Source organism: Narcine bancroftii, chromosome 7, assembly GCF_036971445.1.
Source record: "Narcine bancroftii isolate sNarBan1 chromosome 7, sNarBan1.hap1, whole genome shotgun sequence".
In the NCBI taxonomy this organism is placed as follows: Eukaryota; Metazoa; Chordata; class Chondrichthyes; order Torpediniformes; family Narcinidae; genus Narcine; species Narcine bancroftii.
The window spans coordinates 1343767-1359914 of NC_091475.1; the positions used below are offsets into that span (position 1 = coordinate 1343767).

A 16148-nucleotide genomic window follows, 5' to 3' on the forward strand; every position below is an offset into this window, starting at 1 on the left:
CTCCCGGCACCGGCAGCAGCGGACCTCGGGCTCCCGGCACCGGTTGCAGCGAGAACCTTGGGCTCCCGACGGCAGCACGAACCTCAAGCTCCTGGGCAGGAGCAGGACCCTTAGGCTCCCAGCACAAGTGGAGCCTTGGTGAGGCAGTGTCAGTGATTAGGGGTGGCCAGCATTTTTTTGGTGAGAATTAAACATTACTTTAATGCTTAAAAAGCCTTCCCTTGTTGTTTGTTGTTGGTTAAACATTGTTACAAGTGATTTGCTGTCACTACTGGGCTGTTTTTTTTAAATGGCCAGTTCTCTGAAAAAAATGTTTATCCGACATAGAATATTTTTCTAATTGAATTAGCAATGCTTGTATCTTCCTGTTGTTCAGGCTTAACTCCCTGAACACTCCTTGCAGGACCTCCTCACCCTTCCTACGACATCTGGCCTGCTCACCCTCCCTCCTGAGAATGTCGTGAACTCGATCTGAGATATCTCAGACACTGGCACCAGAGAGGCAATGGACCATCCAGAATACTCGATCCCTTCCACAGAACCTCTTATCTGTCCCCCTAACTATGGAATCCTCATCACTACAGCTCACCTCTCCTCCTCCCTTCCCTTTCTCGCCACAGGACCAGTCTCTGTGCCAGAAACTTGTGTTGCAGAGTCCAGAGGACCCCAAAACCAGCAGCATTAGATACGCCCCACAACACAGGGTCACTTAAACAAAAGGAGTTTTTAATTATATTTGAACAAGAAAACAGAATTAAATTTTAATTTATTACTTAACCTACTTACTTAACCTACTTAATATTCCCCCCCCCCCCAACTCTAATACTAAGCACAGGTGTGTGTAATGTATATTTAAGATTAGAAAAGTTATTTGGATCACAGTCCAATGTCACTGGTTGCAGGCAATTCTTGTACCGTGCATAGAAGTTAGCATTAACAAAGTTCACCAGTCTTTGGTGCTAAACAGGCAAATGGTTACCACTCAGGAGGGTTCTTGCTGGTTTTCAAAGAGAGATTCCTTTTCCAGGACATCCCCAATTGATTCCTTCTCAATCAGCCTTGCTGATGAAACTTGCCCCCTTCAGGGTTCTCTTTCTTTCAGGCCACCTTTCTGACCGCCAGTCTTCTCTTTTGACCAGACAGCCTTCCAAAGTTTGCCAGCTTGTCCTTCAGGATTTCTGTCTCCCCTCTCTCTCTGTTTCACTCCCTCCCTCTCTTAGAGCAAAACTCTTCTCCCTGTCTGCAAAGATCACATGCTCTCCCAAGCAAGCTGCTGTCCATACTTGGTTGCTCTTTCTGTAAAAGTCCTGCAAAGATTCTGTGTTTCAAAATATGTTTGTGTGTAAGCTGCTCTAACAATTCATCCCAAGCCACCTCAAAAGACTCTCACACCTGATCGTGATGACTTGTCCCTGGTAGTTCTCCCCCACCTCCACCAACAGTATCCAAAATACATATTATTGGGGGGAATGGCCATAGGGGTGCCCAGCACTGCCTGATGGTTCTCTTTCCTTCTCCTGGCTGTCACCCACTTGAATTCCTCAAGATCATCCTGAATGCATCTTTCCACTTTGAACCAGAGGTTTCCAGGAATGAGTAGGATTGTTGCATTTCTTCAAAGAAACTTTAAACATGTCCTTGAATTTTTATCTCTGTCCTCTTGGTAATCTCATCCCATGACAGCTCAGAAGGCATTAGTCATGGATAATGAGTCCAATTGCAGGAAACTATGACCTCAAAACTGGGAACGTTGGCCTGGGAGAACATTTATCCTCCCAGTGAGCTTGGAGGATTTTGCAGAGATGGCGTTGTTGATATTTTTCCAGTGCATTAAGATTCCTGCATGTCTCAGAAACATTTACAAGGACATTACTGCCCAGCAGACCATGACCTTTGTGCTGAATTTGAAGCCTTATCTGTGTAACGTGGCTGAAGGCACTCAGAACCAAATGAGGAACACAAACATGCTTTTAATAGCTTACAATCAATGGCCAGTAGATACAAAAGTCCTCGGGTGAATCTGAGGTAAGGTGAGGGTGGAGCCAGCCCTCTGGACAACACACCGACAATGAATTCCAGTTCACTGCCACCTTCAACAAGCCTTTTCCTCTATAAAACAAAAGTTGTGCTGGCTCAGTGACCAAGCTTGTGAATTTAATCATCGACATTTGATTTCATTCTGACGTGAGCTTGATGAACTTTGCTGACAAACTACGAAACCATTTAGTAAGAATAAAGTTTAATCCTAGGATTTCTGATCAGGTTATGGCAGATTGGTAAGAAGATGAAGCCATCAGGTGATCATGTATATTTGTGATTATTTATGCCGTTGATATCTCCATCTTGTACTGATGGTCATTTAGGTGCAGTGTCTTTAAATTTTACCTTTTTACATACTCTGGCCCTGTTGCATCTCTTTATTTTCAAGGCAACTGAATGAATTTTGTCAGCTGAGTCAAGACAGCATGAAAACATTTGATGAACTTGTAGATTTGTGTACCTAATTGAAAATTATCCCCAATATTTTGCTGCATTACAGATTTGTAAGTAATTTAAATTCATGGAGGGGGTTGCTTAAGACTGCAGATTTTACTGCCAGATAAGGTACCTTAAAAGCATTGACATGAAAGTTTCACTGGCCATTTCACCGAGCAACAATCCTAAATGCCAGTAGTAAAAAAAAAATGAAATATTTAACACACTGGGTATCCAAAATAAAACTGATTCTGGAAGTATACAGCATTTGAAATATTTCCTCTAGAGATTCGCAAAGTTCGGAAGAGACAATTGTCCAGGTATGGCGAGTGCATGGAAGGGCAGAAACATTTAGTGTTCTCTTCAGCACCCACCCCCAAAACTGCCATCCTCTTTTCTTTGCATCTGAAAACTTTTTGTGAAAAGATTTTGAACTGAAACTTTAGTTTTGAGTTTCTCTTCAGTTTCTATTTGACTTGCTATGAATTTTCAGCATTTTCTGTCTATTCCCAGTGGTTTCATTATGATTACTGCCACTTTTTCTGAATCAACTTGTTTGAATGGCTTATTCTTTCTTTAACATGATGGTTTAAGAAGTGTTTATAAGATTTTAATTATATAATGTAAATCTTTCCCTTTAAGTTAATGGAATGTTGAAATACAAGCCAGAAGAATTACCAGCTGATGGAAGAAAAAACATATTCCATAAAAGCTTGGTAATAAATGCTGCCAACCTCCCAAGGAAAGAGAAGGTCAAACTTCCTACAGCCATTTTAAGCTCAAAGCCATTTTTGCTACCTAATCAGAGGGTAAGAGTTATGTTAAATATCACAGGTATTTATTAACCTATATCAATATTATAACCTTTATGAAGTGACCTTTATCAAAGGTCCAAATGATAACTCATTTAACTGGGGTAAATTTGTCTCCATTTCCTTTGTGATCCGTTTGTAGCTTCAGTATAGTTGATCACACTTTTTGAAGTGACCAAGAATGTGTGCCTCAACATTAATATCAATATCAGACACCTTCCTTCTATTATCCAGTTTGCTGAGGCAACACATAAAACCATGAGAATTAGGAGCAGAATTAGGCCATTAAGCCCATTGAGTCTGTTCTGCCATTCAATTCATGGTTAATGTATTTTCCTTTCAACCCCAATCTGCTGCCTTCTCCCCATAACCCTTGATGCCCTTGCTAATCAAGAAGCAATCAACCAATGCTTTAAAAATACCCAATGACTTGGCCTCCCCAGCTGACTTTGGCAACTTCTCCACATCTAACCTCTCAACTTTTCCATTTGTTTCCAATCCATAAGCAGAAATTCCCTTGCAAATGCTTTATCTTCCAGTGAGCAAGCAGTTGCCTCTGGAGTTCTTTTAGGATTTATGTTGGTTAAATTCTGTTCATCTCTCACTCAAGCATGAGTATAGCTAACGATTACTTCATGGTGCCATGATCCTGCTTCCAAAGGTTTTGTCAGCTCCAGGCTGCTCATGCTATTATTTCCTCTTGCTATTGGCCAGCATTTCAATTTGGTTGGAAAGTAGGAGGCAACCTAATAACATAATCATGAGCTTTCCTAATTAAATTCTGTATGACCTCCGTGCTCTCATCCTTATCATACATCAACCATTGACATGCTCCTCCACTGTAACAACTCCTTGTTTACACTGGAATTATTGAGGTGAGCTCTATTGAGATATATTACAGATCTATAAATTTAAAATCAAATTCTAATACCATTAGTGTTTGATAAGGCCATGAAGGCATCTGTGATTAAGGCACTCCAACACCTCTACTTTCTAAGGAGTCTGGTGATATTTGAGGCATATCATGGAATACTCTATCAAATTTCTACAGGTGCACTATGGAAAGTATACTGACTGGTTGTATCACAGCCTGGTTTGGTTGTTTGAATTCCCAGGAAATGCAGAAAGTAAGCAAGATAACCAAATCCATCATGGGCTTTGACCTCCCATCCATTGCAGATATCGATGTGAGGCTCTGCATCAAGAAGGCAGCCGTTATCATAAAGGACCCCCATCTCCCTAGTCATAATCTTTTCCCACTACTACTTTCAGGTTGAAGGTATAGAAGCCTGAATTCCAGCACCTAGGTTCAAGAATATATTTTCCAATGGCTAGCAGGCTCCTGGACCTTCCCTTGCAACCCTAACCATAAACTGTTTGGATCACCAAAAAGGCCAGTCTGCATTATTGCAGCACCACTTTTGTTTTTGCATTAAATGTAACTGTAAATATTTATTTATCCATGCATCCTTTATATTTATTATCTCCTTCCAAACTGTGGTAATTTGACATATTCTACTATATTTGGTATATGTCATGTACCTGTTTGGCTGCAAGAAAGCATTTTGGTGCATATATATATATTTACAGATGTGCACAAGAATAAACTCATTCTCATTATTTTGATCAATATCATTCTGAGGCTTTGTCCTCTAATTTCACAGAGAACCAAGCCTCTGGAGTCCCATTAACTCTTAGACCTGCCTCCCTTATATCAGTTCTTTGCCCAATTCTACCTCCAGGTCAGCCCTGGAATCTTGCTGTATCATACATAAGGAATAAGAAAGTAATGGTTTTTATATGCTTGGAATATTTGGACACAATGAACAGACAAAAATCAAGGTGATTGTGTAATTTTGTGGAAGCCCATCCTATTTTCTATTTATTGGTTTATTCCAACTACCTCATCTTCTACAGTACAGGAAAAATTCAATAAAAAAACTTCATCCCCAACTTGGATGAAGATTCAGACAGTTTTAAATCAAATCCATATGGGAAAGCCCAAGTGATTTTAATAGCTAGTAAAGGGGGGAATGGAAAGCAGGCACCAAAAAAGTTGCTGGCAGGCAACTGTTCCACCACAGCCAAAGCTGCTTAAACAAAGGTGACTGAAGTCAAAGGAACTTTTCTTGCCTGGTCATACCTCACATAAAGGAGGATGCTTGTCAAGAAGAATGATTTTGATTCCACAACTTTTCCACAGCAGTGTTTAGGCCTTCAAATGATTCAACAATGATCTTGCTTTTGTTATCTAAGGAGTAAGGGTGATACACACGATACAAAAAGCCCTCAGAAAATGAGGCAACACATGACCATGTACATCAAGCTCCAAACATCATTATGGATAATAAATGACAAGAAATATTCCTACAAAATATATGCCATACAATGGCCTAAAGGAACAAACTCCACCTGAATCATTGACAATTCATGTCAGGAAATAGACCAACCCCCTGATGGTCACATTTGGAAATAGACCAACCCCCTGATGGTCACATTTGGAAATAGACCAACCCCCTGATGGTCACATTTGGAAATAGACCAACCCCCTGATGGTCACATTTGGAAATAGACCAACCCCCTGATGGTCACATTTGGAAATAGACCAACCCCCTGATGGTCACATTTGGAAATAGACCAACCCCCTGATGGTCACATTTGGAAATAGACCAACCCCCTGATGGTCACATTTGGAAATAGACCAACCCCCTGATGGTCACATTTGGAAATAGACCAACCCCCTGATGGTCACATTTGGAAATAGACCAACCCCCTGATGGTCGCATTTGGAAATAGACCAACCCCCTGATGGTCGCATTTGGAAATAGACCAACCCCCTGATGGTCGCATTTGGAAATAGACCAACCCCCTGATGGTCGCATTTGGAAATAGACCAACCCCCTGATGGTCACATTTGGAAATAGACCAACCCCCTGATGGTCACATTTGGAAATAGACCAACCCCCTGATGGTCACATTTGGAAATAGACCAACCCCCTGATGGTCACATTTGGAAATAGACCAACCCCCTGATGGTCACATTTGGAAATAGACCAACCCCCTGATGATCACATTTGGAAATAGACCAACCCCCTGATGGTCACATTTGGAAATAGACAAACCCCCTGATGGTCACATTTGGAAATAGACCAACCCCCTGATGGTCACATTTGGAAATAGACCAACCCCCTGATGGTCACATTTGGAAATAGACCAACCCCCTGATGGTCACATTTGGAAATAGACCAACCCCCTGATGGTCACATTTGGAAATAGACCAACCCCCTGATGGTCATATTTGGAAACAGACCAACCCCCTGATGGTCACATTTGGAAATAGACCAACCCCCTGATGGTCACATTTGGAAATAGACCAACCCCCTGATGGTCACATTTGGCCAAAATATTAACAGTGACTTCAATGATTTTTGCTGTGTACCCATCCAGTTTCTGTGACCTATCTAGGATTAACAATACTCCTAAAACATCTGTATGCTTTACAGTTTGCAGTTACAGAAGAACCAGTCAGAAGAAAAGTCAATACTGTTTCAGTTGCTGGGCCTATAGCAAGTGGTTTATTAAAGGAACCAACGCGAGGCTTTGAAATTTTTCCAAGGGAGGTCAATTTTGGTGTCCTGCAAGAGGGTTTCACCTACGCCTATACTGTTTCTCTGAAGAATGTTGGAATAGATTCGTGCAGGTATGTTGTTCTGCATGTAACTATCTCTTTACAAATTTGATTTGGAATAAAATAGAGACAGAAATTTTCCTTGTATAATTTTTTATTTGAAAGTAGGAACACAGAACCAGGTTTAATAAAGCCTTTCTGCAGGTACAGAATATAAAATACCCCATCCTGAAGTTGGAAGGAGTAGGGTTGTTATTATCATTTTAAACAACAATCCGCAACATTTTGGCCATATGGAGCTTTCTGACAGTTGCTCGTGGCTTGGTCTGTTTTGGATTGCTGTGTGTGTTCAGCTCATGATGTTGAGGTGTTAAATTTCCCATTTCACCAATGAATTCACCTTTGAGTCCTCTGAAAGATCATTGAAAGTGCTGCAGAGAAGTGCCCAACGGAAGTTACAACAACAAGCCATTCACCTGAGTTCTGTGGTAAAAGAGAAACCTTATTTTGCTTTATTATGTATTTTTTGGCTATTTTGCATAGTTTCAATTCAATATGCTTTTAATCCTGTTATTTATTCCAGTAATAAGACTTTCTCAGTCATCGTGGGCAAATTTTCATCCTAATCTGCTACCTTTTCCTGTGAGATCCCACAAGGGTCTATTCTGGCCCCCATACCTACTTCCCTTTGGCCATATCATCTAAAAACATGGCATTTCCTTCCACTGCTATGGTGTTGACACCCCCTAGCTCCATCTCCCCCTGAACCTCTACAATCAAGCAAAGATAACCAGCCTCATCAACTGTCTGGAAGACATAGAGAGCTGGATGGCTCAAAACTTCCTGCAGCTAAACAAAGGCAAATCTGAGATCATCCTATTTGGCCCCACAACTCCACCAAAATTATCTCCAATACCCTTGTCAACATCCAGGTCAAATCCCTTGGTGCGATATTCGATTCCACCTTCAAGCTTGACAAACAAATCAATGCCAATAGTAAAAGCCAGATTTTTCCAGCTCCTCACTGTAGCCAAAATCAAATCATTCCTGTCATTGAAAGACCTCGGGAAAGTTATTCACACCCTCATTTCTCCTGTTTAGACTTCTGCAATTCTCTATATATGGGAATTAGTCACCTAAGATTGGTGTGCATTTCTAATGTTCATGCTTCTCTGAAATGACTTAAAATGCTTTCTAAATTAAAGACACCATATAAATCAAGTTGTTGTTGCACTGTTCATGTCTTAAATTCACCTTTCTTTTGAGTAAGGTATTAAATGCAAATAAAGCATTGCCTGAAACAGCACAGACTTTTCATGATTGTCCACTTCAGCGTAACTCAAATGTAGGTGGAGGACTTGAGTGCACATCAAAACTGGTGCTATCGAATGCATCAAAGAAATATTAAAAAATCATGAATGGAAATAAATCTCTGGCAGGGTAGGCCAACTTAAAAATTCACACTGTACATGCTTTTTAAAATGTCTGGTGTAGCTTTTGATAAAAACTAATCCCATTCTCTTACCACATTCTATATTAAAAGAAATTGAAATACTGAACTTTTAATTTGTTAGATTATTTATATCTGTGATGAATGTGCTATGATTAATCCTTAGTTTAATGTTAAAACTATATTTGAGGACGTGCCATGTGATGACATTGGGCTAGAGTGCAAATCCCTACTCTCCTCGAAAAAGTTAAAAAAAGAGTGAAAAAAGGTTGCAAAAGAAGTGTTTGAAGATAAACGGAACGTCAAATTGTCACCAAAGAAAGAAAAAATAGAACAAGAAAAAGAAGAAAGACCTACCTTGAGGAAGGATCCAGGAGCTGTCTGAAAGGCACTGTCCAGGGGAGACGAGCAGAGGAGCCCTTGAACACAGCTGCACAAGGTCTCCCCGACAATGGCCACTCCCATCAGGAGAAGAAGTGACTGAGCATGAGCAAGGAGTCATACATGCACAGAACACAAAATAAAGGAGGCAATTTTAAACAAGATCACTGAAGCTTCAAGCTCCAGTGGGCCATAAGATCAGGGAGATCAAGAAACTCATTTGGAGCAAAGATCTTTGATGAAGACCTAGATCTGAAATTAAAAAATATTTGGACATTTTCCAGCAATCTATGGTGATACTACAGATGAAGTTTAAAAAAAAATGGAGATAAAATTGAGTGAATGATGCAGCAGGTGGATAAAAGATTTGAATTGGTAGATGTTAAAATTAAAGGGAATGACTTCGAGATCCAAAATATTAAAGAACAGATGAAGAAGGTTCAAGTGAAGCAGCTGCAATGAAAGATCAACTAATGTAGAAAATAGACATATTGGAAAATTTTAGTAGAAGGAATAAAAAAAAAAGATTGTTGGTTTAAAGGAAAGTGATAAAGGTCAAGATATGAAAAAGTTTTTACAACATGGGATACCGGAGTCATTGGGGACAGTTGAATTTCAAGGAGACCTGGAGATTGAGAGAGCACATCAAACACCGAGACCAAAGCCACAACCTAACCAAAGTTCGCATCCGACACTGGTTAAATTTCTTCATTACGAAGTGAGAGAAGATTTTGAAATTGGCGGTGAAACAAGCAGAAGAAAGACAATCACCTTTGATTTATAATAGAAGCAAAATTTTCTTTTACTCTGATATAAGTTTTGACTTGTTAAAAAGAGAAAAGAATTTAATCCAGTTAAAAATGTATTATGGAAGAAAAGCTATGCCTTTGTCTTAAGGTATTTTTTGTGGAACTGAATGAGGCAAAGGTGTATGCTGATTCATTGCTAGATAAAGAACAACAGGTGGTTGCGGCATTTGAATGAATTATCTGAGAGCAGGTGCACAAATGTGATTTTGATCACATCCCATATAGATCAGGGTTTTAGAGATGAAATACCATCATGCACCTCAGGGAGGGGTGGGGTTCTATCCTTAATTCTTTTTTTCATTCTTTTCTATCCAGTACCTGAATTCATTAAAAATATTGGGATATATGTTGTTAACATTGTGGGAGTGGGAGAGGGACCGTTGGCAGACAAAAGATTTAATAATGGTACTCAATGACAGGAAAAAATTAATTTAATTAGCAATATAAATGGAATACAAAACTCAATAAAACAAAAATTATTAAACTATATGAAAAAACTAAAATAGATATTGCTTTTTCACAAGAAACCCATTTGACAGAGATAGAGCTTGAAAAGAGATTGGATAGGAAGGGTGGTTGTTTATTCATTTAATTCTAAAGCTAGAGGAGTAGCTATATTAATACATAAAAATTTACCAGTCAAAATATTGGATACACTGATAGATAAAACGGGGAGATGCATAATGGTTAATTGTCAAATTTATTCAGAATACTGGACATTAATGAATGTATATGCACCAAATGTCGATGATGGGAAATTTATGCAAGATATATTTTTACAATTATCAGGTGCAAAGGCAAGAATAATAGTAGGTGGAGATTTTAATTTTAATTTTGATCTGAAATTGGATAGATCATGAGGAATTATTATAAAAAAATAAAGTAGTTAAAATTGTAAAAGATTTAATGAATGAGATGAGACTTGTTGATAGTTGGAGAAGGATTCATCCAGGTGATGGGGTTTATTCTTTCTATTTTTTCAGGCATAAAACATATTCATGTATTGATATGTTTTTAATCTTTGCACAATTACACGTAAGAGTTTATAAGATTGAGTTATCAAGCAAAAGTTTTATCTGATAACTAACTCACTTTTATTTATGTCATTTGCATTGGAGGAAGAACAAAACATAGGTTATAGGTGGAAATTTAATACAATACTCTTAAAGAGCAAGGATTTTTGTGATTTTATGAGACAGCAAATAAAATATTTTCTAGAACCTACTGAAAATTCAGTAAGGAACAAATGAAGGCATTAAAGGGCCAAATAATAAATTATACATCAAAAATAAAAAAGAACATATATAAAAGAGGTAGATCAATTGGATATTTTGAATTTAGAAAAGGAATTACATATTCAAAAAAAATGAAGAGAAAAAAGATTATTAGACTTTTAAAAATTGAAACTTAATACAATACAAGGAATTAAAGAGTAGAAAGAGATATAATGAGAACACAGCAGAAATACTATGAATTAGGTGATCCCATAAAGTTTAAGCGTGGTAGTTAAAATCTGAGCAAGTATCATGAACAATAATAGTAACAAAGAGGGAAGGTGGTCAAACTACTTATAAAACACAAGAAATTATGATAATTTTAGAAATTTTTATATGAAGTTATATCAATCAGAGTCTCTAAAAGATCACAAAAAAGAGGAATATTTGTCACAAATCATACTTCCTCAATTAAATATTGAAGAAAAATTGGAATTACCAAATATTTTTACCAATGTTGAGGTGTATGAGACTTTGATGTCTTTACCAAATAATAAAGCACTGGGAGAAGATGGCTTTTCTCTGGAGTTTTATAAAGAATTAAAGATATTATTAATTCCTGTTTTAATGGACCAAATGAGAGAATCCCATGATCCACCAGAATCCTTTGAAACAGCATTAATAAGAGTTATTCCCAAAAAAGAAAAAGATCCTTTACAACTGTCATCTGATAGACCGATATCATTATTAAATACAGATGATAAAATTGTATCTAAATTATTGGCATATATGCCCATTCAGAGCCAGCTCTCCAGCGCATGACGTCCTGTTTTGCGGAAACTGCCAAAATGTTTGGCTTGGAAGTCAACCTGAAGAAGACTGAGGTCCTCCATCAGCCAGCTCCCCACCATGACCACCAGCCCCCCCACATCTCCATCGGGCACACTGAACTCAAAACGGTCAACCAGTTTACCTACCTCGGCTGCACCATTTCATCTGATGCAAGGATCGATAAGGAGATAGACAACAGACTCGCCAAGGCAAATAGCGCCTTTGGAAGACTACACAAAAGAGTCTGGAAAAACAACCACCTGAAGAATCACACAAAGATCAGCGTGTACAGAACCGTTGTCATACCCACGCTCCTGTTCGGCTCCGAATCATGGATCCTCTACCGTCATCACCTATGGCTCCTAGAAAGCTTCCATCAGCACTGTCTCCGCTCCATCCTCAACATTCATTGGAATGACTTCATCACCAACATCAAAATACTCGAGCTGGCAGAGTCCGCAAGCATCGAATCCATGCTGCTGAAGACCCAACTGCGCTGGGTGGGTCACGTCTCCAGAATGGAGGACCATCGCCTTCCCAAGATCGTGTTATATGGCGAGCTCTCCACTGGCCACCGAGACAGAGGTGCGCCAAAGAAGAGATACAAGGACTGCTTAAAGAAATCTCTTGGTGCCTGCCACATTGACCACTGCCAGTGGGCTGATCTCGCCTCCAACCGTGCATCTTAGCGCCTCACAGTTCGGAGGGCAGCAACCTCCTTTGAAGAAGACCGCAGAGCCCATCTCACTGACAAAAGACAAAGGAGGAAAAACCCAACACCCAACCCCAACCCACCAATTTTCCCTTGCAACCGCTGCAACCGTGCCTGCCTGTCCCGCATCGCGGACTTGTCAGTCACCAACGAGCCTGCAACAGACGTGGACATACCCCTCCATAAATCTTCGTCCGCAAAGCCAAGCCAAAGAGACTAACTAAATACTTGCCCAAATTAATAAATATGGATCAGACTGGTTTTATTAAACATAGATTAATAAATGTGGATAAGAGAGTAAAATTTATGAGTTTATTATATGTTGCGTTAGTTGCAGGAAAAGCATTTGATAGAAACATAGAAACATAGAAGATAGGAGCAGGAGTAGGTCATTTGACCCTTCGAGCCTGCTCCGCCATTCAACGAGATCATGGCTGATCTTAAAGTTCAGTACCCTGTCCCCGCCTTCTCTCCGTAACCTTTAATACCTTTATACTGAAGAAATAGATCTAATTCCCTCTTAAATATATTTAATGAACCTGCCTCTACTGCCCTCTGTGGCAATGAATTCCACAGATTCACCACCCTCTGGGTCAAGAAATTCCTCCTTTTTATTGAAAGTGCTAAGTATCTTTTGAATTCCAAATGCTTTTATAAATTGGATAAGAGCTTTGTATAATCAACCAAAAGCTAAAGTGGTTACAAATAGACAAACATCTACATCTTTTTTACGAGAAAGAACATCCAGACACAGGTGTCCATTATCTCCATTTTTATTTGCTTTAGCTATAGTACCCCTGGTGGAGATAATAAGAAATGATAATGAGATTAAAGGTTTTCGGATAGCTGATAAAAAACATAAAATTAGTTTATTTGCAGACAGTATGTAACAAAACCGGAAACCTCATTGAAGGAAATAACTGAAATATTAACAGAATACGGCTGGATATCTGGTTATAAAGTAAATGTAGAAAAGAGTGAAATGACAGGGATTATACACAAAGTAAACAATTTAAGCAGCAAAAAGAAACAATTAAATATCTAGGAATAGAAATTAAAAGATTTTAAAAGATGGAAAGATTTACCAATATCTTTAATAGGAGGGGTAAATTGTATCAAGATGAATATTTTTCCAAGATTCCAATATGTATTTCAATCACTACCTATCCTATACCAGAAACATTTGTAAAGAATTAAATAAAAATGTAAGAAAATGTCTTTGGTGAGATAAAATGCCAAGATTAGCTTTGGAAAGATTGACCTAGAAGTTTGAACAAGGAGAATTAAGATTACCAAATTTTAAAAATTATAAGGCAGCTTAGCTAAAATGTTTATCCTGCTATAAAATGGGAGAAAAAAACAACATGGGTACAGATTGAGATGAACAAATAGGAGAAACTAACCCAGAGCATTTTATATTTAAATGGAATGATAAATGTTTTAAAAGAAAAATGGAAGTACCAATTATAACACATTTATTTAAGGTATGGGATGGAATTCATATGGAAAGAGGAATTAAAAATTATCAAATCAGAATCCACTTTTACTTTAAATAACTTGTTTTGATATTTGGTTCAGTAAAGGTATAAAGAGGATAAAAGATTGTTTTTTAGGGTCTTTTTGACTTTTGAGCAAAGGAAAGAGAAGAATGTTTTTATATGTAATAAAAAGTTAGCGTGTGAAAAAATTTTCCAAAAAATGTTAAAACTATATTTCTAGATATGGTTTATTAAGCTGGTTTTGGGTGGTCAGGGAAACAAAGGCAACATATTAGTATTTCAACAGACACACAGGATTCTTCGCAGCTTGTCATTGGCTTCAGGAGCATGAAATGCTTTTGCATTTTAAGCTCTATTAACCACAGAAGCCAGTTTGAAAGACAGAATGGCTGCTGATTGCATTTGCAACCAAGAGATGAAAGGATTTATGATGGTTCCTGAGATACCGAAAACAATAGGTGTTATTTCAGAAACACCTGTACAAATGCACAGCCATTTTGATCTCATGTGGGCAGACCTCATGGAGGCATAAGTGGACTTGGATGCTTTTATCACATTAGTGTGAAAAGACATTATGAACTTCAAAGACAGAAATGATGTCACATACTACAAGAGATTTGCAAGAAATATGTTATTGAAATGAGCGACAAAGAAGTCAATTTAAGGAAACTCACCATCCTGTTCAGTCAGAATCGAAAGCAGCAATATTTCCTGCAGAGGGAGAAAAAGCTGCCAATGTTACTAGTTAAAAAAAGAGCACTTTCCAACTGCTCTTTTCAAAATAAAGAGTGCAGCCTCATCGGGGAAGAAAACTGAAGAAGACATAAAATTTGACCTTCTGGAAAGACAGGACTTGTATTATCCCATTCACAGAAGATACAACATAAGTGGCTTCTGACTGTCCTTTAAAATAAAGAGGGCCATTTCATCGTTTGGAACATAGATTCCAAAGTCTTCATTCAAGAGAAGAAAATCTCTCAAAGACAAATCATCGAAAGAATTGTGAGTTTAAAGAGGACTAAAGACATAATGTTTAAAAGCGCTTCATAATTATTTTTCTGAACTGAAAATTTAAGACCTTCAAGCAAGACCAAAATGATGCTGAAGTTTTTAAATTGACTTTTCAGAGTTTAGGACTTTAACACACACATATTTACATTTGTGAATAGTGGGGATTTAAGATAGAGTTTAATAAAAACTATTATTTTGAATTTACCATTGTCTGGTGAATTTTTGCCATTGGTGTTCCTTTCTTGGTGCTAACAAAGTCTCATTAGTTCCCAATAAGAAGGTTGTTAGTTCGTAATGTATCAACATTAAATTTCAAACGTTGAAGGGCATTGCTTGTTGGACATTTTGATTTCGCAATTTTTTAAAAAGTGAATATTTCACAGTACCTGCGCATTTCATAACAACATGGTGTAACAGAGGACGCCGACCTCAAAATATTATAGTGTTGTTGCTATTTGCTAATATATGTTTCTTTTAATGCCTTGTGTTCATGGCCTAAATTGGAATAATGTAACTGGTTAATCAGCTCAAATTTTCATTGTCTTCTATCATTTTTGTTTAGGTATCGAATAAAACAGCCTCCACCTAGCACTGGACTTAGAGTGTATTTTAAACCAGGGCCTGTAAGTGAAAGTTCAAATTTATTGTCAGTGTACTTGCATGACTTCATATTACAACCCTGAGATTTTTTTTCCTGTGGGCCAGGTACATTTTCTAATTATTGGTTACAATAAACTGTGTACAAGAAGAAAGAAATGTCAACAAATATACTGTGCAAATATAGAAAAATAAGTTTAACACAGCAAAATCGATCCTATAGAAAAAAGGCTATAAATTTACGTTAAGATATCCAGCTGTGCTTAAAATAGTTATCCCGGGGGAGCAAAACAGACAGTTCTCAGATCTGGAGAAAGCACGAGAATTTGCAGAGCGCCTGCAGGGCAGAAAGAGAGATGAAGAGATGAAACAAAAAATAAGAATGACGACAAACTACATATAAAGATGTAAAAATAATGTATAAGTAAGAACCAAAGAAGGGAAAGAAAAGGGAAGAAAAGGAAGAGGGGGGGGGAAAAAAGAAGAAAAGAGGATGAGCTTTGTTTTAATGTGAAGATAAAAGTCTTTTCTGGAGGGGGTTGGGTGAGAGAGAATAACAGTCACTGCGAAATCAGTTGACACTTACGAACAGGTTCGCAATCCAAATGGAGAGGGGAGTTGTGGTTGCCCAGCAAGAAGGGTCAAGGGGCGACTCGGAGAGGGGGGGGACACTTGGGGTTAAGGGAATTTTAGATGTGGGAATGGTTAAAGTATTTTATGTTTTAAAAG

The 16148-nt window shown here is 38.2% G+C and overlaps 1 protein-coding gene across 11 annotated transcripts in view; it reads left to right on the forward strand.

Moving 5' to 3' along the window:
• spag17 (sperm associated antigen 17) overlaps positions 1–16148 on the forward strand; it is a 221117-nt gene that overhangs the window by 195764 nt on the left and 9205 nt on the right. For all 11 annotated transcript variants that reach the window (XM_069888414.1, XM_069888412.1, XM_069888421.1 and 8 more), the window contains 3 exons: positions 3118–3284; positions 6791–6987; positions 15385–15445. In XM_069888414.1, the coding sequence (XP_069744515.1) occupies positions 3118–3284; positions 6791–6987; positions 15385–15445 (425 nt within the window). The remainder of the gene's footprint in view (positions 1–3117; positions 3285–6790; positions 6988–15384; positions 15446–16148) is intronic.